The sequence below is a fragment of the Chelonia mydas genome, chromosome 24 (assembly GCF_015237465.2).
Source record: "Chelonia mydas isolate rCheMyd1 chromosome 24, rCheMyd1.pri.v2, whole genome shotgun sequence".
In the NCBI taxonomy this organism is placed as follows: Eukaryota; Metazoa; Chordata; order Testudines; family Cheloniidae; genus Chelonia; species Chelonia mydas.
The window spans coordinates 7447633-7470174 of NC_051264.2; the positions used below are offsets into that span (position 1 = coordinate 7447633).

At 51.6% G+C, this 22542-nt stretch overlaps 1 protein-coding gene and 1 long non-coding RNA gene across 3 annotated transcripts in view; one reads left to right on the top strand and one right to left on the bottom strand.

Moving 5' to 3' along the window:
- The first annotated feature begins 1629 nt into the window (after positions 1-1629).
- LOC122463719 lies at positions 1630-21452 on the top strand. Its single transcript, XR_006287312.1, has 3 exons — positions 1630-1779; positions 10212-10222; positions 21441-21452. It is a non-coding gene; the product is annotated as an uncharacterized LOC122463719 (long non-coding RNA).
- The window catches only part of LOC102937140 (hepatocyte nuclear factor 6), a 31259-nt gene continuing 20197 nt past the window's right edge, over positions 11481-22542 (bottom strand). The window contains exons 1-2 of one of the 2 annotated variants that reach the window (XR_006287311.1): positions 17209-17671; positions 11481-14045 (exon numbers count right to left, since the gene is read on the bottom strand). Coding sequence is in view for 1 of the 2 variants with exons in the window: in XM_007068140.3 (XP_007068202.1) it covers positions 17690-17988 (299 nt within the window). In the remaining variant the exon portion in view is untranslated. Of the gene's footprint in view, positions 14046-17208; positions 17989-22542 lie in introns of those variants that run through there. The other variant, XM_007068140.3, reaches the window with a different exon arrangement.

Below are 22542 nucleotides of genomic sequence, written 5' to 3' on the forward strand. Positions count from 1 at the left end.
TCCACTTATTCCTTCACCCTTTCACTTCCCTGGTCCTTCTCGCATGAAAAGAGAGCAACAATATCCGAAGTCCAAAGGTGCAAACAATTCGATGTTTATTGGGGTGACCTTCCAGCAAGCTTAAATCCAACTTCCTTTTTCCTTATTTTCGAATCCCAACTTACTTCCTGTTTTCCCCTAATTTATACAGTAATAGTCTCAGCTATACCTTAACCAATCATTTTACTGAAATTTACCTAACCAATCCTAACATACTGTAAGATGATTAGCTAACCAATTATATCCCACCACCTTAATTAGTTTACATCCAGCAAAATTAATTATACAGCAGACAGAAACAATCACAGAACCAGAGAGAGACCATGCAAATAAACAATAGTAAAGGGGGAACTATAATAACAAAACAATACAAAAGTAAGAATTTTACAACTACATCTATAAAGACATAAGGGCTTCCCAGCTGTGTCTATTAATAAGTGAGTTCTTATCAGACAGAAAACTATCAAACTAAATTTCCTTTTACATCTTCTAGGCTCTTCCCTTTCTCTGGAGGTAATAGATCGAATCACCTTTCCAACAGCCCCAGATTGCCTTATTTCAATATAACTAGTTTGAAATGTAAGAATGTGACTGATCGCTTCCCAGCTTATGGCTGCCTCTGCTGCTTAGCCAAAGGCCTTAGCCTAAGACCAGGGCCTCAGACTGTCACAGTGAGAGAACGCCCTTACACAGATTCTTTCTTTTATACCTGTGTAACTAGCTAAATAATAAACATATACCTAAATTCTTAAGGTATAGGTTTTTACAAACAGGCTTAAATAGCTATATCCTAACACAAGGTAACTCCCTTCCCTTCATGTGTCATTACATAAAGCCTGCATCTGTAATTTTCACTCCATGCATCTGAAGAAGTGGTGTTTTACCCACGAAAACTTATGCTCAAATAAATCTGTTAGTCTTTAAGGTGCCACCAGACTCCTTGTTTTTGTGGATACAGACTAAGCCAGCTACCCCCTGATACTTCACACCATGCAAGGCATTAAATTTAGCCGTATGGAGTGGAAATCCATTAACCTCAACAAAAAACTTGCACAGATACAGACAGACATCATCTTCCTCTCCAAGTGCAAACAGATGGACATCATACCAAATGAACTGAAGGTAAAAAATCCATTGCAATCGACATACTACACTGACTATGGTGAGAGACTGTGCCACACACTCTCAAAGAAACTGAGGAACCACTTGATCAGCATCCTGTACAGCAGACAGGAGAAGTTCAAGAATGAGCTCTCAAAACTGGAGACTCTCATACAAAACCAACCTTCCACACAAACTTCTACGTGGCTGAACTTTACAAAAACGAGACAAGCCATTTACAACACACACTTCACTTCTCTACAGAGGAAAAAGGACAGTAAACTATCTAAACTCCTACATGCCACAGGGGGCTACAACAGTGGTACCCTCAACTCACCTGACAATATTGTTAATCTATCCAACCACACACTTAGCCCAGCGGAAGAGTCTGTCCTATCTCGGGGACTCTCTTTCTGCCCTACCACCCCCACGAACACGATACAGTTCTGCAGTGATCTGGAAGCCTACTTTTGTTGTCTCCGACTCAAGGAATATTTTCAACACACCACTGAACAGTGCACTGACCCACAGGAACCCTCCTACCAACACTGCAAAAAGAAGAATTCTGTGTGGACTCCTCCTGATGGTCGAAATGACAGACTGGATTTCGACAGAGAGTGCTTCCGCAGATGTGCACAGGTTGAAATTGTGAACAAACAGCATCACTTGCCCCATAACCTGAGCTGTACAGAACGCAACGCCATCCACAGCCTCAGAAACAACTCTGACATTATAATCAAAGGGGCTGACAAAGGAGGTGCTGTTGTCATAATGAACAGGTCGGATTATGAACAGGAGGCTGCCAGGCAACTCTCCAACGCCACATTCTAGAGGCCACTATCCTCTGATCCCACTGAGGAGTACTAAAAGAAACTACACCATCTGCTCAAGAAACTCCCTGCTAGAGCATGGGAAGAAATCTACTCGGACATACCCCCAGAGCCCTGACCAGGGGTGGTCTATCTGCTACCATACCAAGATCCATAAACCTGAAAACGCTGGACGCCCCATCATCTCAGGCATCGGCACTCTTACAGCAGGATTATCTGGCTATTTGGAATCTCTCCTCAGACCCTACGCTAGCACTCCTAGCTATCTTCGAGACACCACCGACTTCCTGAGGAAACTACAATGCATTGGTGATCTTCCTGAAAACACCATCCTGGCCACCATGGATGTAGAAGCTCTTTACACCAATATTCCACATGAGGATGGACTACAAACTGTCAAGAACAGTATCCCTGATGAGGCCATGGCACACCTGGTGGCTGAGCTTTGTGACTTTGTCCTCACCCACAACCATTTTGGATTTGGGGACGACTTATACCTTCAAGTTAGCGGCACAGCTATGGGTACCCGCATGGCCCCACAGTATGCCAACATTTTTATGGCTGACGTAGAACAACGCTTCCTCAGCTCTCGTCCCCTAGCGCCCCTACTCTATTTGCGCTACGTTGATGACATCTTCATCATCTGGATCCATGGGAAGAAGGCCCTTGAAGAATTCCACCTAGATTTCAACAATTTCCATCCCACCATCAATCTCAGCCTGGACCAGTCCACGCAAGAGATCCACTTCCTGGACACTACAGTGCAAATAAGCGATGGTCATATAAACACCACTCTATACCGGAAACCTACTCACCGCTATGCCTACCTACATGCCTCCAGCTTTCATCCAGACCACACCACATGATCCACTGTCTACAGCCAAGCCCTAAGATACAACCGCATTTGCTCCAACCCCTCAGACAGAGACAAACACCTACAAGATCTTTATCAAGCATTCTTAAAACTACAATACCCACCTGGGGAAGTGAGGAAACAGACTGACAGAGCGAGATGGGTACCCAGAAGTCACCTACTACAGGACAGGCCGAACAAAGAAAATAACAGAACACCACTGGCCATCACGTACAGCCCCCAGCTAAAACCTCTCCAGCACATTATCAACGATCTACAACCTATCCTGGAAAATGATCCCTCACTCTCCCAGACCTTGGGAGACAGGCCAGTCCTCGCTTACAGACAGCCCCCCAACCTGAAGCAAATACTCACCAGCAACGACACACCACACCACGGAACCACTAACCCAGGAACCAAACCCTGTAGCAAACCTCATTGCCTACTATGTGTAAGGGGACTGTTGCCCCCTTACTAACATTCAGTGGGGGTGTTTTAGTTGCTAGTTCCTAGTACTAAAAGGGGAAGGGTCTATGGGAAACCAGGACCCTGAGACTGGTAGCCCCCAGGAACAATGGGGAGAGGCCAATGCTCCAGGTCAGCCTGAATGACAGGGCGAGCAGGCTAGTCAGAGAGTCAGGAGGCCAGGGAGGTCCTGTCCTCCATGTGAGCTGGATTTGCCTGCAGACAGAGCGGAGCCGAGCTAAGAAGAAAGCAGGGGCCCAAGCTGAGCTGGGGAGCAGAGCTGGGCCAGATCCAGAGGGACCAGAAAAGCAGCCCAGAGAGAGCAGACCCTGTCCTGGGAGCAGAGCTGCAGCCCCAAAGCCAGAGGCACAGCCTAGAGAGAGCAGACTTGCCCTGGGAGCAGAGCTGCAGCAACCAGAGCCAGAGGGGCCAGAAAAGCAGCCCAAGAAGCAGGTCAGTGCTGGGAGCAGAGTCACAGAAGCAGCCTGCAGAGCAGACCTGTCCTGAGAGCAGAGCTGCAGCAATCAGAGCCAGAGGGGCCAGAGAAGCAGCCCAGGGAGCTGGAGGCAGAGCAGCAGCAGTGCAGAGACAGAGTGGTGCAGCTGGGGCTGGAGCAGTCTGGAGCTGGGTGCGATGAGCAGCTGGGGAGAGTGAGGGGGAGCCTGGGCAGCGGGCCTAGCACAGGGAGACACCTCAGCCAAGAGGCTCTTTCTCTTTCTCATAACACAAGAACTAGGGGTCACCAAATGAAATTAATAGGCAGCAGGTTTAAAACAAATACAAGGTAGTATTTCTTCACACAACGCACAGTCAACCTGTGGAACTCCTTGCCAGAGGATGTTGTGAAGGTCAAGACTATAATGGGTTTCAAAAAAGAACTAGATAAATTCATGGAGGAGAGGTCCATCAATGGCTATTAGCCAGGGTGGGCAGGGACGGTGTCCCTAGCCTCTGTTTGCCAGAAGCTGGGAATGGGTGACAGGGGGTAGATCATTTGATGATCCCCTGTTCTGTTCATTCCCTCTGGAGCACCTGCCATTGGCCACTGTTGGAAGACGGGACACTGGGCTAGATGGACCTTTGGTCTGACCCAGTATGGCCGCTCTTACGTTCTTACAAATGTTCAGGGATGTTTGGATCCAGGTTCTTCAGCTAAAAGCAGGGATGAAATTGAAGGAGAAAAGTAGTGCTATGCTCCCACGCTCCACCCTCAAACTAAGCCCTGCCCCTTTGAAGTGCCACAATGAATTGTGCAGCCCTTCCTAATATAGTTTTCTTTTTTTTTTGCGCTCTGCAGCACAGTGAGAGGAGTTGATCATCATCCATCAACTTTCTTGCATTCTTTGCACAGCAGTGAAGTAGTTTGCAACATTGCCAATCAAACAATCACCATTAGGTTTCAGAGTCAACAGTCTACTGAGGTTAACTGAGGCAAGTGACATCTTTCAGAGTGATTGTTTCAGGCTGGCTGCAGGCTCGAGCAGAAAGCAGTGCAGCGGTTTACACTTGGTTCGCAGTTTGATGATTCTGTTTGCAGCTAGAAGCTTAATTTTGGTTTGGAACAAAACCGGGTTTGTTGGAGAACAAGGTGATGAAAAAACTAGGCCAAGCCAGCCCACTTTGATCCTCTTTGTCATCCTTGTAAGAAAAGTCGGTGAAAACAAATGTTTAAGAATCTTGCTCTGCAGGGTTACCATCTCAAACGTGGCCACCTGGTGCAAACAAGAGAAGGGTTAAACTCAGAGCCTACGAGTGATAGATTCACCTTTGTGCAGCACCGAGCGCCATGGGGCTCCAAATGCTACTAGATCATTACTGAGAATAGGAGAATAGCAGCGTGTTTTGGTTGCTATTTCCCCCCTAGAGATCAGGGCAGCTCCTCCGTGGGCCCCTTTCCTGTATTTGGGCCAGGAACAGGGATGGGAGGGGAGGATTCAGGTGGCTTTATGCTGCTTTTGTGCTCCCTGTACTGTGAGGCTGTGCAGCCTCAGGGCTGCTCTAACTTACGCTCTGCTCCCCATGGACCCTGGAGAACAGCCACAGTGCAGCGGGCCCCAGCCGTGCCCCAGTCCACCCTCTGTACTGAGGGCTGGAAGCAGGACCAATGCAGAGGGCTTATGGTAGCTCCACCCCAGCCAAGGCAACACCCAGGGAGTCATTTCCACCCATTTAAAGACCCATTTATGCTGCTAAAGTGGCATAAACAAGGCCTAGCACAAGGCCTAGTCAAGGCCTGGGTATTGAATGGTGCAGCAGAAACAATCACAGGGCTGGCTGTTACTGTTATTTTCCCTGGAGAAGGGTATGATGAAGTGGGAATTTTGGTAATACCATATATTTGTGAGTCCTGCGTGTGCCTCAGTTTCCCACTGTGCATCGCCAGGCACAGGGTGTAAAGGGTTAAAAAGCTGTTCTTGGGGGCACAGCAGGGGACAAGAGGTGATGTGTCATGTACGGACCTTCTGTGTCATTAAGGACAGGGCGGAAACCAACCCATATTACTGGAGAGACAATGGGAAAACCTCCCGCCTCCCTGCCAGGCCTTTCACGCTGACCAGCTACCACCCAAGAGGAAGGTATTTCCCCCCACCTCCTTGCAGGGAAGCAGGGCAAAGACCCCAGCTGGACAACAGAGGGGAAAGGTGTCGCTGTGAATACTCCCTGATGGCCCTGGGTCTGGAAGGGGCCCAGTACAAGCCTCCCACAGGCGTCTGGCGGGGCTCGATTTGCTGCAGGGAGAGAGACTGGGAACGCTAGAGCCGAAGCCCAGTTTCAGGCTTGGAGGACACAGGCCTGCTGCTGTAGGTCCTGGGAGCCCGGCCCGCGAATGGGGTCACTCCCAAGGGACTGGTTATAGGCTGGGACACAGCGCTGACCTTGGGACTCCGGGATAAAGGTTTAAAACGCCTTTCGCGTCACTTGAATTCAGATCACTCCAACAGCAGCATTCGCTGCCTCTTCAAATACCCTGCTAGTGATATTCCTCTTTTACTAAACATTCAAGCACTCCCCATTGCTCCTTTTGATGTCTGCTACCCGGACGGCACCATGCCTCCACTGGCCGCATTAGCAGAGCCGTGCTGAATGCAAACCAACCAAGAGCTCGCTTAGACACTCCGTTGCGGATTTCAGGGATTCTTAGGGTGACCAGACAGCAAGTGTGAAAAATCGGGACAGAGGGTTGGGGGTAATAGGAGCCTATATAAGAAAAAGCCCCAAAAGTCAGGACTGTCCCTATAAAATCGGGACATCTGGTCACCCTAGGCGTTCTCCCTCTCTCTAGTGGCCTTGAGTGCCGAGTGTGACATTAAACAGCCGATGCAGGAGTGGCATGAAACAAATCAAGCCGGGAAGATGTGTTTAACCATCCAACTTATACCTGGCACTTGCAGATTATTTATAGCAGAGAGAAGGAGGACTTGTGGCACCTTAGAGGCTAACCAATTTATTTGAGCATGAGGGTTCGTGATGCATCCAATGAAGTGAGCTGTAGCTCACGAAAGCTTATGCTCAAATAAATTGGTTTGTCTCTAAGGTGCCACAAGTACTCCTGTTCTTTTTGCGAATACAGACTAACACGGCTGCTACTCTGAAACCTGTTATAGCAGAGAGGTTCTTGTCTTTAACCCAGGCCCAGTTGTCCAAAGCACGAAGATCATTGAGCTTGTAAATTCTTTGGGGGAAGGGACTGTCTTTCTGTTCGGCATCGGCACAGTGCCTAGCTGGCCCTGAGTGGAATTCCCGGGTGTTACCGTAACACACACAATAATGTAACTAGAGAAATCTGAGCTGGGGACCCCTAGTCCCTCCTTTATTCTCCAGTCCTGTTTGAATTTCCCCTGGTAATGTGGCTTCCCTAATTCCTCTTCCGCTGCTCGGAAATGCTGCTCCCTGAGGTTCAGCCAACATTTCCCTTTGCTGAAGGACTGCAGGCATCTGAGGAAGTGGGTTTTTTACCCACGAAAGCTGATGCCCCAATAAATCCGTTAGTCTTTAAGGTGCCACCAGGCTCCTCGTTGCCTGCGCTGAAGGGAAGCCACGCTCTGCAAGGCACTTGGCACGACACATTAGGGCCACTAGATGCCACTGTTGACACATTTTGCAGAGACTTTTACAGGCTTGGCTGAGGGCTGCACTGCACCGGGGCAGCAGTACACATCTTCGCCAGGCATTTTGGGCAAGTGCAGCTACCCAGGTGGCAGACGCCCCAGTGTAGGAGACTGCTGACTGTGGAGGACAATCCTAGTTCTGCCGTGAACTTTAAATCCAGGCTTCTGTCCAGCCAAGCAGCGATAAGACCTCTCCCAGAAGACAGGTTTCAGAGTAGCAGCCGTGTTAGTCTGTATTCGCAAAAAGAAAAGGAGGACTTGTGGCACCTTAGAGACTAACAAATTTATTTGAGCATAACAGTATGCATCCGATGAAGTGGGCTGTAGCTCACGAAAGCTTATGCTCAAATAAATTGGTTAGTCTCTAAGGTGCCACAAGTCCTCCTTTTCTTTCTCCCAGAAGACACATGCGCTCTCAAAGTCACCGCCAAGAACAGGGCCGGTGGGAAGATCCAAGCAGAAGGCTTTGAACAGGGAAGCAAGTCAGACTGGCTCTTGGCTGGGTTTCTTTTTCAGCAGCAGCTTCATCGGGCCAGGCCAGGCTGATGGGAAGGGGATTCGCCTTCTCACCTTGCTATAAGTATGATGCTGCTTCACTCCACAAAGGGCTTCCCCATGGACTTGCCTGAGTGAGTTTCATTCATTCATTCGTTCGTGCCGATCCGTGAGTGACACCTCCATCCAATCTGTAGTTACTTGCGGCCTCTTTAGGAACCACAGAGCTGGGCAGAGTTGCTGATTTGAGGGGGAGAGGCAATCACACTTTTTTCCTTCGGCCTTCAGCTCCCACACCACCTTCAAAGGGCCCACATGCTGTCAACTCCTCCTCCAGGTATCCTCTCTCACACAGCATGAAGGGAATCCGCGGAACTCCCTGCTGCAGGAGAGCAGAAAGTCAGATACGGTGGCTGGGTTTGAAAAGGGGGTGAACAATGTTATGACCGATGCAGGCTACGCCGAGGGAATCGATTCTCACGTTCCAGGGCAAGGGTTGATCGCCATGAGGATCCAGCAGGAATTTCTGCCTCATGCACAGAATGACCCAATAGGCCAGGTGCATTTTGGGAATCTTTTTTAACCTTCACCCGGGGCCCAATTCATCATTTGTGCTGGCTTTTATACCAGTGTAAAGTGGGTACAAAACTCCCAGTCACTTTGCACTGCTGTAATGAATGCACAAGGTATCAGGCAGCAGAAAATTCTGGCGCAGCTATCAACCACGAGCATTAGGAGTGACGGGCGTGAGCCTTCCCTCGTCTGTGGGCCTGAGACCGTACTCTGATGCCTTTTAGAGGGAGTGGGCTTAGCTTAATGGGCCCTCCTTCCAGTAGGTTCAAATTCTAGCTGAGTTGACCTGTAGTGGTAGCTAAACGTGAATTCCATGCAGCAGGCTGGGTGGGAGTTTCTCAAAGAAAACTTTAAAAATCCAGGCTCTGCGTGGACTTTCTGGTCCCCTCGCCCTTCTTCTCCGAGTAGCGCTTTATCCATGGCCAAAATTCCACCCCCACAAACTCCATTTTTATGCACAGGGCTGCAGAGCTGTTGAAAGTTTTCAGCAGTTCACCAGTATTTCCAAATAACGTATTTCAACTTAAAAAAAAAAAATAGGGAAAAAAGCTGACCCGTTTTCACAAATTCTCCCTCCACCTTCATTTTGCAACTGACTCTAGAGCTGGGTCAAAATTTGGACAGAAGTTTGACACACAAAAAAAGCCCCCCAAATTAATTTTCCCCCATTCTACCCGGCTGCTTCACTTCACCCCAGACATGGCTGCATTTCTGTGGCACTATACAGAAAGCCAAGCAGATTATAACAATAAGGCCCTGAGCCTGCAAACACACACATGCTTTACTCCTGGGAGCAGGCCTGTTGAACGCAACAGTACGTTAATAAGAAGACCTAGCTCTTGTGTGGTGCTAGCTTCAGTAGATCTCAAAGCACTTTACAAAGGAGGTCAGTATCATTATCTCGATTTTACAGATGGGGAAACTGAGGCACAGAGAGGCGCAATGACTTGCCCAAGGTCAGCCAGCAGCCCGGTGAGCAAGCCAGGTATAGTACCCAGGTCTCCTGAGTCCTAATCCAGGATACTAGCCACTATGACACACTGCTTCCCTACAGTAGAGTATCGTTGAAGAAGTACAGACATCCCTAGTGTGAATGCAGCTATATAAAGGGGCTTTTTACCAGTACAGTGATTCCAGTATAAGCTGTACTGTTATACGGCACTGTTATACTCATGGCGCTGGGTCCACTCTTATGGTAAAACTATTTGTTGCAAATCAGACCCCTTAACTGATAGATTGTACAAAACGTGTGTCTAGACCAGGCCTTAGTTCAGTGGTTCCCAAAATGGGGTTCATGAGCCCCTGGGGGTTTGCGAAATGTTACAGGGGGTTCTCAGGGAAAAATTCCCTAATGGCGGACACAGCTGTCCCTAGGGAGCATGGGGCCAGCAGCCCGGAGCCCCTGGACTGCCTAGAGCTAAGCAGATCAAAGTGAGCATATCTATCACACTGAGGAGATTTAAACTTCATATATATAAGAAATGGAAAGAGAGGTGGATATTTTTTGCTGTTTTTAAAATTAAATAGGCAGCTAGTATTGTTTGTAAAATTATCATGATGAACAAGTTTAAGCTTTGTTGTAACGTATGTTGTTTGCCTGGACTGCTCAAGACCTGAATGGTTGTGTAGGAGGAACTCTTTGAGTTGGCTTCTTAAATCCCTTTCACATCTGATACTCCTTGATGAAACCTAGGAGCCTTGTCTTATAACAGGCTTATTCAAAGTGATACAAGCTACAAAAGTGAGATCTTGGAAGAGTGTTGCCATTTTCATAATGTAATAAAAATACTGTAATGATAAATAATAATTATTAATAAATAGTGTGTAATAAGCATGTCATTAAAAACAAATTTTATATTTCCAGGATCACTGCTTTTATCATTTATACTCAGGTAAAGGAGAAAATCCCTGGAAATATTCATTTTTAGGAGGGGATTTGCGAGACTTGACATTTTAGTGAAAGGCGTTCACAGGTTGTTAAAGTTTGGGAACCACTGCCTTAGTGGAAAAGAGAATTCAGCCTAATTATGAATAGGGCCCTCTACAATGCACTCAGGGGTCAAGGTATTTGTAAAACACCCCAAATGGTAGACTCACGGCCCCACATGAAAGCAAATCGACCGAGCCTGGAGCTTTTCAGTAAAGGACATTTACTTTGTGGGTAACATATCAACACAAACAAGTACAGACTGAGGTATCCAAGAAAAAACTTTGGTATAAAATGTACATGTCTTTAAAATGTTTACAGGCAAAGAGACTTTGGTTAGTTAGCACAGTCAACAAAGAAGAAACGAAGAAGAAACATTCAAGTGAATATATAGCAATGCACTGCTTTTCACACATGGTCACAGCACGCTACCAACGGGAAAGGAAGGAAAGGGCTGGTCGAGTTTAGCGTCACATATTATTTGTGAGTGGCTTCCGGTGGGGTCATTGCTTGGTTGGGTGTTTTGTGAATCGGTGCTGGTCGGCCAGAAAGAGAGAAAGGAATTCAGCGACAGAATTCAGATGTAGGTTTGGGGACGGTGGCCATGTGTTTGCAGTGGGATGACACAGGGCCCAGTTCTGGACAGCGATCAAAAGAACCTGACGCCCTCCCAGCAGCAGCCACACGGATCCAGGAGGCTCCTTGGCAGGGCAGCTATGCTCAGGGGGCTAGTCCCATTCCCACCCACCTTAAGGCCCCCTGTATGTTACCAGTGTGGCACAAAGAGGCCTGCATGTAACTGAGAATCAGGCCCACCGTTCTGTATGAATCCGTGCAGCCTGCCCCAGCCAGAACGTGGCATCAGGGAAATGAAGGAAGGGGTTTCACAGCAGTTGTTTGCATTGTGCACAGATAGGAACAGAGGGCAGGGTGCTCGCATGGCTAGGAACAAATGATGCTCAGAGCTGCTGCTAGATAATTCCCAATTCCCCACTGTGGAGAAGAGGCCAGGCTGGGCTGCAGTGAATATAAAGGGGATTCTTGACTGAGGCTGCTGGACCCAGCCAGACCCTGTGGTTCTCTCTGACTGGCTTCTGCCAGTTCTGCAGCAGAGATGTGCCGGGGGCTGGCTGACAGAGGCACCTCTCAGAGCTGGACTGCAGTAGTGGGTGAGAATCTTACCATGCCTGACTCACAAGAGGGCACAAAGAGCTTCCACAGCCTTTTCCCTTTATCCCCATGCTCCCACCAGCAGGCCTGTGTAGGGGAAACAATTCCCCTGACCAAGACCAAAAGGCAGGGCTTAGAGGTAAAGTCAGCAGGTGGGTGGTCTTGGGAAGATGGTATCTATCATCACAAGTTTAGGGACGGATGGGTTCAGAATCCCACTTTTGTGCCCTGGGGGGTGAATTGTCCAGGTCTTTTCTTTCTCTCTTTGATGTTGCCAATTCCAGTGTAAATCTGGAAGTTAAAAGAGATGCCCTTTAGCCTCCCAAGTGACAGACAAAGCTGCTGCTTGAGAGACACCAGTGGGGAGGAGTGGGCGAGGTTCGTGTCCTTAGAATCACCAGCATTTCCCAGCAACTGGGATTACTGGAGAGAGACTGGGATTTCCAGTGGAGTCTAAGGGAGTTAGGCACCCAGCTCGCACTGCCATTCAATGAGATGCCTCAAAGCTCCTTTGAGCGTCCCCACCAGAGAGTCAAAGGGCCAGAGGGAAATCGGGGTACTAAAGTGAGCGGGAACCTGGACCCAAACATCTCTGATCCTTGGGGATCCCCGTCTTGACCTTCCTGGCTTGTGGTGAAGTAGCTCGGGCAAAATAAAGCCCTGCCTCAAACGCAATCAAAGCCCCTGAGCAGAACCATTTCAAAGTGCTGGATTGTTTCCTGCTCCCGGGGGATTGTCTGTGTTGGCGGTGACGGCTGTCTCACCTGGTTCCACATGGAAGCACCCCCAAAGGGCTTGTGTAACCCAAGCCAACGGGAGCTCCCTGCCCCAGCCCCCGTGGCAAGACCACGTATAGCGTTTCAGCAGCCCACTAGTCTCACTGAGCCAACGGATCTGGGGCAAAATCCTGGCCCCACTAAAGTCATTGGCAAAACTCCCGTTGATTTCAAGCTTTCACCCTTCATTCTCTAATTCAGGCAGGGGCAGCTCAGGCTTTCAGATCCAGCGGTTCTGCATTCGCTCGTGACCCACCCACGGACGCCGGTACACTAGGAAGGCTCCTGCCGTATTTCTCACCTAAATGGAGACAGAGTCCCCTGAGAAACCTCCCAAAGGGGCCTGAATTTCATTCACAGGCAGAGCAGGGGGGTTGGGTATGTCCCAGGACGCTGGGACGCTGATCCGGACCCAGCCGTCTGGGGTTTGCCCCTTGCTCTGACGGGAATGTTGAGAGGCTGTCCCCAGGGGAGTCAGAGATGCAACTGCAAGAATGGGTTGCGGTCCTGCTCAGTAGCTCTGCTCCCTGGGTGCGTTCAGGCTCATAGCGGCTGAACTGAGGGGCAAAGGGATGTTTTTAATGCTCCCAATTGCCCTGCAGGCTGTGGGGAACGGAGCCAGGTTCTAGCCTGGCTTGGGCCTCATGAATACAGTTAGTTCCTAGGTTCCCATTGCAAATCTCCCCCACAGATGTAGGAGCCAGCAAAGGTCCTAGACACTTGTGCAGCCAGGGAAGCGTGCGCTGGCTGGAATGACGTGGGGGCATGCTATGCAATGGAGACAGCAGAGCTGCCCAGAGCAGGATTTTTAGCAGGCAGAGGTTTTGTGACTGGGGATGATTCCCAATTCAAAGTGAACCCAGTTTGATTCTCAGAGCCCAGAAGGAGTTTGCAGCACTGACAGCTTGTGGGGAAACATCTTTGCCCCGAGGACGTTTCTTGCTCAGTTAAGGAGGGGGCAGGAACGAGCAGAAAAATAATCTTTGGATCTTTTTGCACAACGGCCTTGTAAACCAATCCGGAGCCCCACTAAACACAGATCTCGCCCCACCATCCTGCTTTTACGGAGAGTGACTCCTTAGCAGAACAGCACCGGTCTGTCCCTTGTTCGGCCACGGCTGGAACCTAGCCACTGTTACAGGTGTCTCACTAAAGTGCATTGTATTGGTAACATCCAGAGAGCAGGGGACCGTGGGGACTGTCACAGAATGGTTGTCTGGGTTAGGACAGATGATGCATCTAGGTCACATCACTAGCTCTGCAGGGTGACAGTCCGACACCATAGAGCACTTCAAGAGACAAGCCATGCAAAAAATATATATCTATAAATATAGCTATCGACAAACGCCTGCAGGCCCACATAGGCGCCCACACGGAGACTCCTTGCAAAATCTTTGGTATCTTTGGTGCAAGAGACAAAGTGAGGTAGAAATTTGCCACAGTTTGACAAAACAATAGATTCGCACAACACACATGAGGACAAATTCGGGTGAGGAGTGGCTGGGCAGGCAGCGGGATCCCGACTCCTGGGAGGTGTCGCTCCGCTTTGCGCTGGGGAAGGCTTTCAGACAGCAAAGGGGAGATGGAGCCAGCAGAGTCTCGGCCGGGTGGGATGCGTTCATGCAGAATCCGGGGCAGGGTTTTCTAGGTCAGATCCTTCCTTATGTGCGACTGACTCCAAGAGTTGGGGGTGGATTTCCCAGGGCCCTGGTGTAGCAGATGGATGGGGCAGGGTCTCAGCTGGGGGAATGAGCATCACGCCAAAGAAGCAGAGGCTCTGGCCTGTGCTATTTATCAGGACGAGCGCACACTGCGTCGGGAGGGCTGAGGCCTTTCAGCACAGCCGCATGGTTATTGATTCGTGACCGTGGTCGTCCCAGCTTGGGATCAGCCCTGCTCCATAGAAACGGAAGCCTGGCAGCGCCGCACAGGAGGGGTTTAGTGGAGATCATTAAGGACAGGCTGCCTCTGGCTCGCTCATTTCACCCCAGAAGCATCAACCATTTGACAAACCACTCAGATCAGAGCATCACGGGTCAACCGCAGGTGCGATTTTGAAACCAGTTCACTTACACTGGTGCACCTTCGTGTGTGTTGACGCTCTTGCATGGCTTTAAGCCTGAGCTATAGCGGGTTTAGTCTGGCCCAATGTGCCAGCTAAACCAGGTTGAACTGGATAGAATATGTCCATACAGCGGTCTAGTTAATCGAGTGCAAGCGTGCGTGTGTGTAGACAAGCCCTAAATCACACCCGCATCTTGTAGAAGCAGGCAGCATGCCTGCCAAGCAAAGATCTCGGGTGCTGGGGTAGACGAGGGAAATTGGCCCAGGTTGCAACCCCCTCCTGCAGCCATGCTGCCCTGTGCAAAATGGGGCTCCCACCCGCTGGAGGGACCCTGGGAGCTGATCGGCCACAGTGACGCTGGCGCCAGCCCCGTCTTACAACAGCACAACGTGTCCACCACCAGCATAGTGACGCTGGTGCAGAACCATCTCGGGTGAGAGCCCCCCTTAGTCAGACTCTGATTCTGTTCCTTGCTGCATCCTGCTTCCCCTAGAGCTCCGCCAAACAGGGAACCGGAGGGTGTCTGTCATGCACAGACAGGGGCGGGGCAAATAAATATAAGAGTTGCCACCTCCCCGAAGCAGGGGAGCCGCTCCGGGCCCCAGCGAGGCGCCGGGGGGGGGTGGTGGGCGACTCCAGCGGGGGCAGGGTGGAGACGCTGGGAGGCAACCCAAGGAGGGTTTTTAAAGCACCAGGTCTTAGCTATGAAGTCGAGCTCCAGCTCTGCACCCTCCCAAGGCTCCCGGAGGGGGTTGGAGCCGGTTTTTTGGTCTGTCCAGGCCGTACTAACGCCCTTAGCCCAGGCGCAAGCAGGGCAGGGAGGAGGGGGTGTCCGTAGTCCTATAAGCGCCCCAAAAACCCAGATCCCCCTTGACTTGCATGGGTGCTACGGCCCAGATCCTTGGCAGCTCTGCACCTGGGAAGCTTTCAGGATGGGTTTGGTTCATCTACATGCCCAGGCCTCTCCAGCGCACCAGTCCCCTCTAGGCCAGGCAGAGATTGCCCATGGCTCTTATGGGCCCAGAAAACCCCCCTGGACCCACCCCCGCAGAGGCATCCATGGAAGGGACACAAGACAGAAGACCCCTTGATTTTTCCAGGCATCCTGGTTGTGAGGAGGAGGGGGATTGGGTCACGTTTGGGCAAAGCTCAAAGCCAGTCTGTCTTATCCAGATGGGGTCAAGCTCCCCCCTGCAGGCAGAACGGGCTCCTTGCCCCACTCCCCCCGAGTTGATTTCCCCATCGCTCCGCACCCCGTGCGGTCGCTGCATCAGTGCAAAGCGAGCATGAGACCCCCGCACTGTTCTGTCCAGTCATGCACCACGAGCACATCAGCACGGGAGTGTTTCACACTCACTTTGCGTGAGTGGAAGTGATGGCACCGAGGCGACAGAATCAGGACTCGTGATTTCAAAGCGCCAAGACTCAGATCCTCAAAGGCATTTAGGTGCCTAACTCCCCACAGGAAACCAATGGGAGTTGGGTGCCTAAATGCCTTTGAGGATCTGGGCTTTAGCTCACAGATCTTAGCAAGCGGTCAGCTGATGCTGTTGGGCTGTTCACATGGGGCAGGACCACAGGGGAGCTGGGTGCAGAGCACTTGGCTGCCAGCCATCCCCCCTGCAGAAGGGACCACTCATATTCCCAGGGATTTGCTGTTTAAACGGATATGCCAAAAGCTCCCTGGGAAAACCTCCACATGCGCACTGGGGAGAAGCCACTCGGGGAGCCGCACCACGAGGCGTGATTTGCAATCCAACGCCCCCCTGCCCCCGGCACCTGAGCCTGAGCGGCACCAAGGATCCCCACCTCCCAGTGGTGTTAAGAGAAGCTGCGGCTCTTTGCCACCACGCACTGGGTTCAAGGCTTCATTTGTACAGCACCTTGCGCAGCCGTAGACGGCAGTGCCGAGCGGGTGGACAAGGCCGCCCTCTTTGAGCATAGTAGTGCGTTGAATGCACTTTGCACCTGTGCAAACAGCAGCACAAGGTGCTGGGCATGGGGGAAATCAGGCTCACACAGAAACAGGCCCACAGTCTGGACACTGAGGCCAGAAGAGGAGGCAGGTTTGTCTACACAGGAAAGTTAATCCAGATTAAGGTAGAGCATGAATTTAAAGCAGAATAGATATCCTGGAGTACCTCACCTGTAGATAAACCATTAATTAAGTTGCCAGAGATAATTTTGATGGATTGACTTTACTGCCAGTCAGCAAGAGACGGGGAGCCAGGCTGGAGGAACGTCCCATTCGCCTTGGGACTTCTGCCCCTCAAACCTCCACCCAAACCAATCATCATATCCCGGAGGGGGATCTCCAGAGCACCTTTCCTCTCACAACACTTGACAGACACTGGCTCATTCAGCGTTCTGGCACCCCAGAGAGGTAGGGCAATTGTAAGTACTCCAACAGGTGGGGAAACTGAGGCACAGGACAGGGAGGTGATGTGCCCCAAGGTCACACACCAAGTCAGTGGCAGAGTCAGGAACAAAACCCAGGGCTCCTGACTCATCAGCTTCTGGTGATATTACTAGAAACCTTGTCAGAGCCACATGTAGAACCCAGGAGTCCTGGCGCCCAGTCAACTGCTCTATCCATTAGATTGCATTTCCCCTCCCAGAGCCAAGGACAGAACCCAGGAGTCCTGGCTTCTAGGCTATCGTTCTAACCGTTAGCCATCACTCCCCTCTCAGAGCCAAGAACCAAATCCAGGAGTCCTGGCTCCCAGATAACTCTCCCCGCTACCCCACACCGCACCCCTCTCAGGGACACAAATAGGACCCAGGACTCCTGGCTCTGCTTCTCACCTCTGGGCAGCGCCGCCTTCCAAAAAAAGGAAACAACCATGGGCTCAATCGTCAAGAGGAAACAAATGCTCTTTAAAGAGCCACGACCTCCCCCAGGCACCCAAATCTCCAGCCATGGGCTTCCCCTGCCTCCCAGGCAGTGTTATTGGAACCGGGGAAGGGGGGGGCCCAGCTCCCCAGCTGGTGCCAATCAGCGTGGCCCCATTTACCCCAGCTGAGGATCTTGCATGTGATTATTTAAGCTCCGATCCCCAGCTGGGGTAAATCAGCAAGCCCCCACTCAATGCAAAGGAGCTGACTTATGTTAGCTGAGGATCTGGGCCATGTGGGTTCTGTTGAAACAGCCGAAAAAAAAACTCGGGCAGGGGAAGGGGAAAGAAATCACCGAAGAGGAGAAATTAAAAACAACCCACCCCATCAAACCCCACCCAATTGACACCAGCCTGGCGCGGTGCCCCCTGTCCAGCACCCTGGCTTCCCCTCATGCTTTGGTGCAAGTGATGGCAGAAGAGGCGTGGGTGCCCGAGGATGGGGGGCGCCCCTCTTCCATCCACTTGTCCAGGCTGCGGCGCCGTGCATTCATGAAGAAGTTACTGACGGTGGAGAGCTCCAGGCCCAGCTGCTGGGCGATGGTGACCTGCAGGTCCTTGGAAGGCCGCTGGTTCTCGTGGAAGATGGCGTGAAGCGTGCGGCGCTGGATGTCCGTGAAGACCAGCCGGTGCCGCTTAGGGACGTGGTTTCTGTCGGCTTTGCCTTGCTCTTGCTCTTTCCTTTTGCAGGCTGCGGCAGAAGGAGAGAAGAGGAGACGCGATCAGAGAGGTGGGGAGCGGCTGCCCAGAGGCACTGAAGCTGAGCGGGTGGGGTGGGTTTAGGGCCAGGGAACCAGCCCAGCCAATAACCCCGGAGACTGGAATCCTCCGGCTACCCCCAGCCCTGGCGAGCTTCCCACACGCTGCTTGGAGCCCCTGGCCCCACTCCAGATCCTCAGCCACAAGCTCAACTCGGGGGGGACCTGCCCGACTGGATTAGCGCAGGGGCTTGTCCAGCTTCCCAGCTGCTAAGAAACCCTGCAGCAAAGGGATAACCCGCCCCACGGGAAGTTTCCTCCTGACCCCCATTTGCCGCTTGCCGTGAAGGAGGAGGTGTGTCTGTCCCGGCAGGGGACGCCTGATCCCCTGGCAGGGAATGGGAATTTCATCCGGCCCTGATCCAGGTTTCCTTAACCACAAGACCAACCTCATGGGCTCATAGGGACCGCCTGGTTGGATCAGAACCAAGGTCCAGCTAGCTGGCTATCCTACCTCCCACAGGGGCCAGTACCAGCTGCTTCAGAAGAAGGGGTCAGAACCTCGCAGTTGCCGATGGGGGAATATATGGGATATAAGTTTGAACTGGGGTAAATGACTGCATAAGGTGCAGGGCAAAGGAGACTCGCCCCCGGCATGAGATCATGTCCCCAGTCTCCTTCCTCCCTCCTCCGGGGATGAGTCTCCTTTGCCCTGCACCGTGTGCAGTCATTTACACCAGTGCAAACTTATATCACACAAGCTTGCAACTGGGCTCAGGACCCCGGGGTGCTGGGCGCCGCACGGACACCCAGCGAGAACCGGGCCCTCCCCCACCAACTCACGCTCTGCTGCCATAGCCGGGCCTATGAGTTTCCCCTAATTGTCAGCTCAGCGGCAGAGAGTGAATGGGAGCTCAGAAGATGTCAGGACGACCTAGAACAAGAACCGCGGGTGGGCAAAGGGGCAGAAGTGAGACAGACAGAGACTGAATTTGTCCAAACAAACAGGTCTCCTGATATAACTCAAGGACTGAGTTCAGATCACGCCCGTTGAGCCAGAGCTGTGTGAGACCGGACCAGAACTGGTGTGAGACATTAGGCCTAACTGGGGGATAAAAGAACACCCATCCAACTCTTCATAACAACTCTTCCGCCCATCGCTCCCCCTTCGGGGTCCTCAGAAAGGGACTTTGGGAGGAACGCTGGCTGCGGCGACACTGGGTCGACACATGGAAAATGTGTCTAAATCCCTTGTTTAGAATGAATGGAAAACCCATCTAACCCCGCCAGGACAGGGCAGCTCTCAGCTGTGGTTCAGTTTGTGGGCACAGTGGGCTCCAGGCTGCAGAAGTAACTGGGGATGGGACAACCAGTTCAGAGACAACCTGGCCTGAACCTACAACCCAAACCGCAGGTAGACGGCCGACAAAACTGTGACCAACACCCCCTTCCTCCTACCCCATTTTCAATGACCCCCACAGGGAATTCCCCTGCATAGCAGCTTCCCCAGCTGGCATTGAGTTGGTGGGCCCAACCCTCCAAGTTCTCTGCTCTGGCAGCGTAAAGGGGCCTTAAAGGGGATGGACAGGACCCCAGTGCAGGGGTCTCTCTGGCCAATGTGGAGCTGGCATAAGGGGAGGCATTTCAGCGTGGCTATTCTCTGCTTCCCAGGGGCCACAGGTAGCAGCGTGCAAGTTAGAGCAACTCTGAGGCCGCTCTAAAATACACCTAGCTGGAAAAGGCTCCAGAGTACGGGGGACGCAAAGATGGCTTAAAACCATTGCAACGCTTCCATGAGCATAGGGACTGAGTGACTGAGACTCAGGCCCATTGCCTCTTTCTGGGGATGGCCACAAAATTACAGCTGTTGCAAAGAAGACGAAAAAAACGACGGTCCTCTCTGCAGATGGTTCGCTCAACTCCATCACAATGTTAAACCCCCGGGGTATTTTTGTAAAGCCAGAATCCATGCCAGAGACCCAGACAGAGCTGGGCGCCTGGCCAAGGAGTCCAACAAACATTAACATGAAGGGATTTGATTGCATGTAGTAAAAGCCTCGCGCACTTTCATTTTAAACAAATCTTCTGTTTTCATTAACAATCCCTGGATGGCTGAAGCTTTAAGAGCCCCGCCATCTTCCTGGCAGCCAGCAGGGGCAGTGGGGAGAAACAGACCCCACTGCGCTTGGTGCTGTAGGAACACAGAATGAAAAGACCCCACAGAATTTACAATCTCTTATTGGTCTGTGTTTGGACAGCCCTTAGCGCAACAGGGTGCTGGTCCGTGACTGCAGTGCGGGGTTGCTACCGTAATACACCTAGTAGCAATAACAATGTACAGCACCTAACACAGTGGGATGCTGGTCTGTGATTGTGGCTACCAGGTGCTAATACAATACAATTAATAATACGAGTTATTATTATTAATCACAAGTGGGAGGCGGAACCTTTCACCTCGAAGCCAGTGGTTCAAATACAGCCCCATGCTGGAGTGACCAAGTGAGGAGCTGGTTGGATGGGGTGCAGGGGTGGGTCAGGCTAAGTCCCAGTGGGCGGGGGTCTATGTTAGTGCCAGCTGTGTGGATGATTCATCTATTTCACCCCCTGCCCTTCCCTTGTCCACCTCGGTAGAGCTGCCAGTGGCTGACTGGACCAGAGAGGCTGGTGTCTAGGGCAGGGCGGAGGGGAGTTGTCAGAACATGGGGCCTAACATGGGGCACAACAGGCCTACCCCAGTTATGAGCTCAGCGGCTGAAGAGCAGGTAAAATGAACACACCGGGGGGCAGAGCGCTGAAGCTTGCCCGCCCACTGCCCGTGCTGGACATTGACTTGTGCCCGACCTTGCTACCGAGGCTGCTACTCCGGCTAGCTTTGAAAACACAGAACCTGGTGAGCGCCGGCAGAGAGCCTGCAGACTATTTAAAGGGCTGCCACCCTCTCCCTCCACACCCCACGCAACTGCAACCTGACACATGTTATAGCGGCCTCCCCACCCGCTCCGAGGGAGTAACCACAGCCTGGCTTCAGGTCGGGCGTCGATAGCCGTTCACAGCTCAGGAAACCAATAATGCATGAGAACCGTCACTTCACTTCACTCGAGCCTGGTCTGAGCAGCCGCCCGCCATGAATATTGCATCAGGCACCTTAGGAGGCGCGTTGGGGGTGATGGATGGGATGGGCCCAGGGAGCCCAGTGATGAGCAAGAGGCCGACGGGGCGGGGGGTGTGCGTGTGGGCGGGGGTGAGCTGTTAAATGCTGCCGTATTCAGCCACAGATCCTGGCTGAAAGACAGGCAGAGCTATTTTGGGAGTCCTCAGTCCAGTGCTTCATGGGCCAGGCTCCTGGATCGACAGGGCCCAGCTAAGACCTGCTGCGACCCAGCAAGGCCAGCTAAGCACTTACGACTCCGTATCCTACAGCACAACTGAGGCTAGGGGACCTCAGGCAAACGTCTGAGCGACGCAGAGGGTCACCGGGCCGTTGTCTCTTCTATCTGCTGCACCTCTTCTGTACCCTAGTATCTGAGTACCTTGTGATCGTTAATGGCCGGATCCTCCCAACCCCTCTGTGAGGCAGGGCAGGGCGATCACCCACTTTGTGCAGATGGGGGAAACCGAGGCACAGAGCGACCAAGTGACTTGCCCAACTCTGCAGCAGAGCAGGGAATGGCACCACTTGGAAAGCAGGCGTGTGCCCTAACCACTGGGCCAACTTGAAGGTCACTCATAGAATCATAGGTTTCAGAGTAGCAGCCGTGTTAGTCTGTATTCGCAAAAAGAAAAGGAGGACTTGTGGCACCTTAGAGACTAACCAATTTATTTGAGCATAAGCTTTCTTGAACTACAGCTTCATCCGATGAAGTGAGCTGTAGCTCACGAAAGCTTATGCTCAAATAAATTGGTTAGTCTCTAAGGTGCCACTAGTCCTCCTTTTTTTCATAGAATCATAGAATATCAGGGTTGGAAGGGACCTCAGGAGGTCATCTAGTCCAACCCCCTGCTCAAAGCAGGACCAATCCCCAACTAAATCATCCCAGCCAGGGCTTTGTCAAGCCGGGCCTTAAAAACTCTAAGGATGGAGATCCCACCACCTCCCTAGGGAACCCATTCCAGTGCTTCTGGAACCCACCACCCTCCTAGTGAAATAGTTTTTCCTAATATCCAACCTAGATCTTCCCCACTGCAACTTGAGACCATTGCTCCCTGTTCTGTGATCTGCCACCACTGAGAACAGCCGAGCTCCATCCTCTTTGGAACCCCCCTTCAGGTAGCTGAAGGCTGCTATCAAATCCCCCCTCACTCTTCTCTTCTGCAGACTAAATAAGCCCAGTTCCCTCAGCCTCTCCTCATAAGTCATGTGCCCCAGCCCTCTAATCATTTTCGTTGCCCCCACTGAACTTTCTCCAATTTGTCCACATCCCTTCTGTAGTGGGGAGTCCAAAACTGGACGCAGTACTCCAGATGTGGCCTCACCAGTACCGAATAGAGGGGAATAATCACTTCCCTCGATCTGCTGGCAAAGCTCCAACTAATACAGCCCAATATGC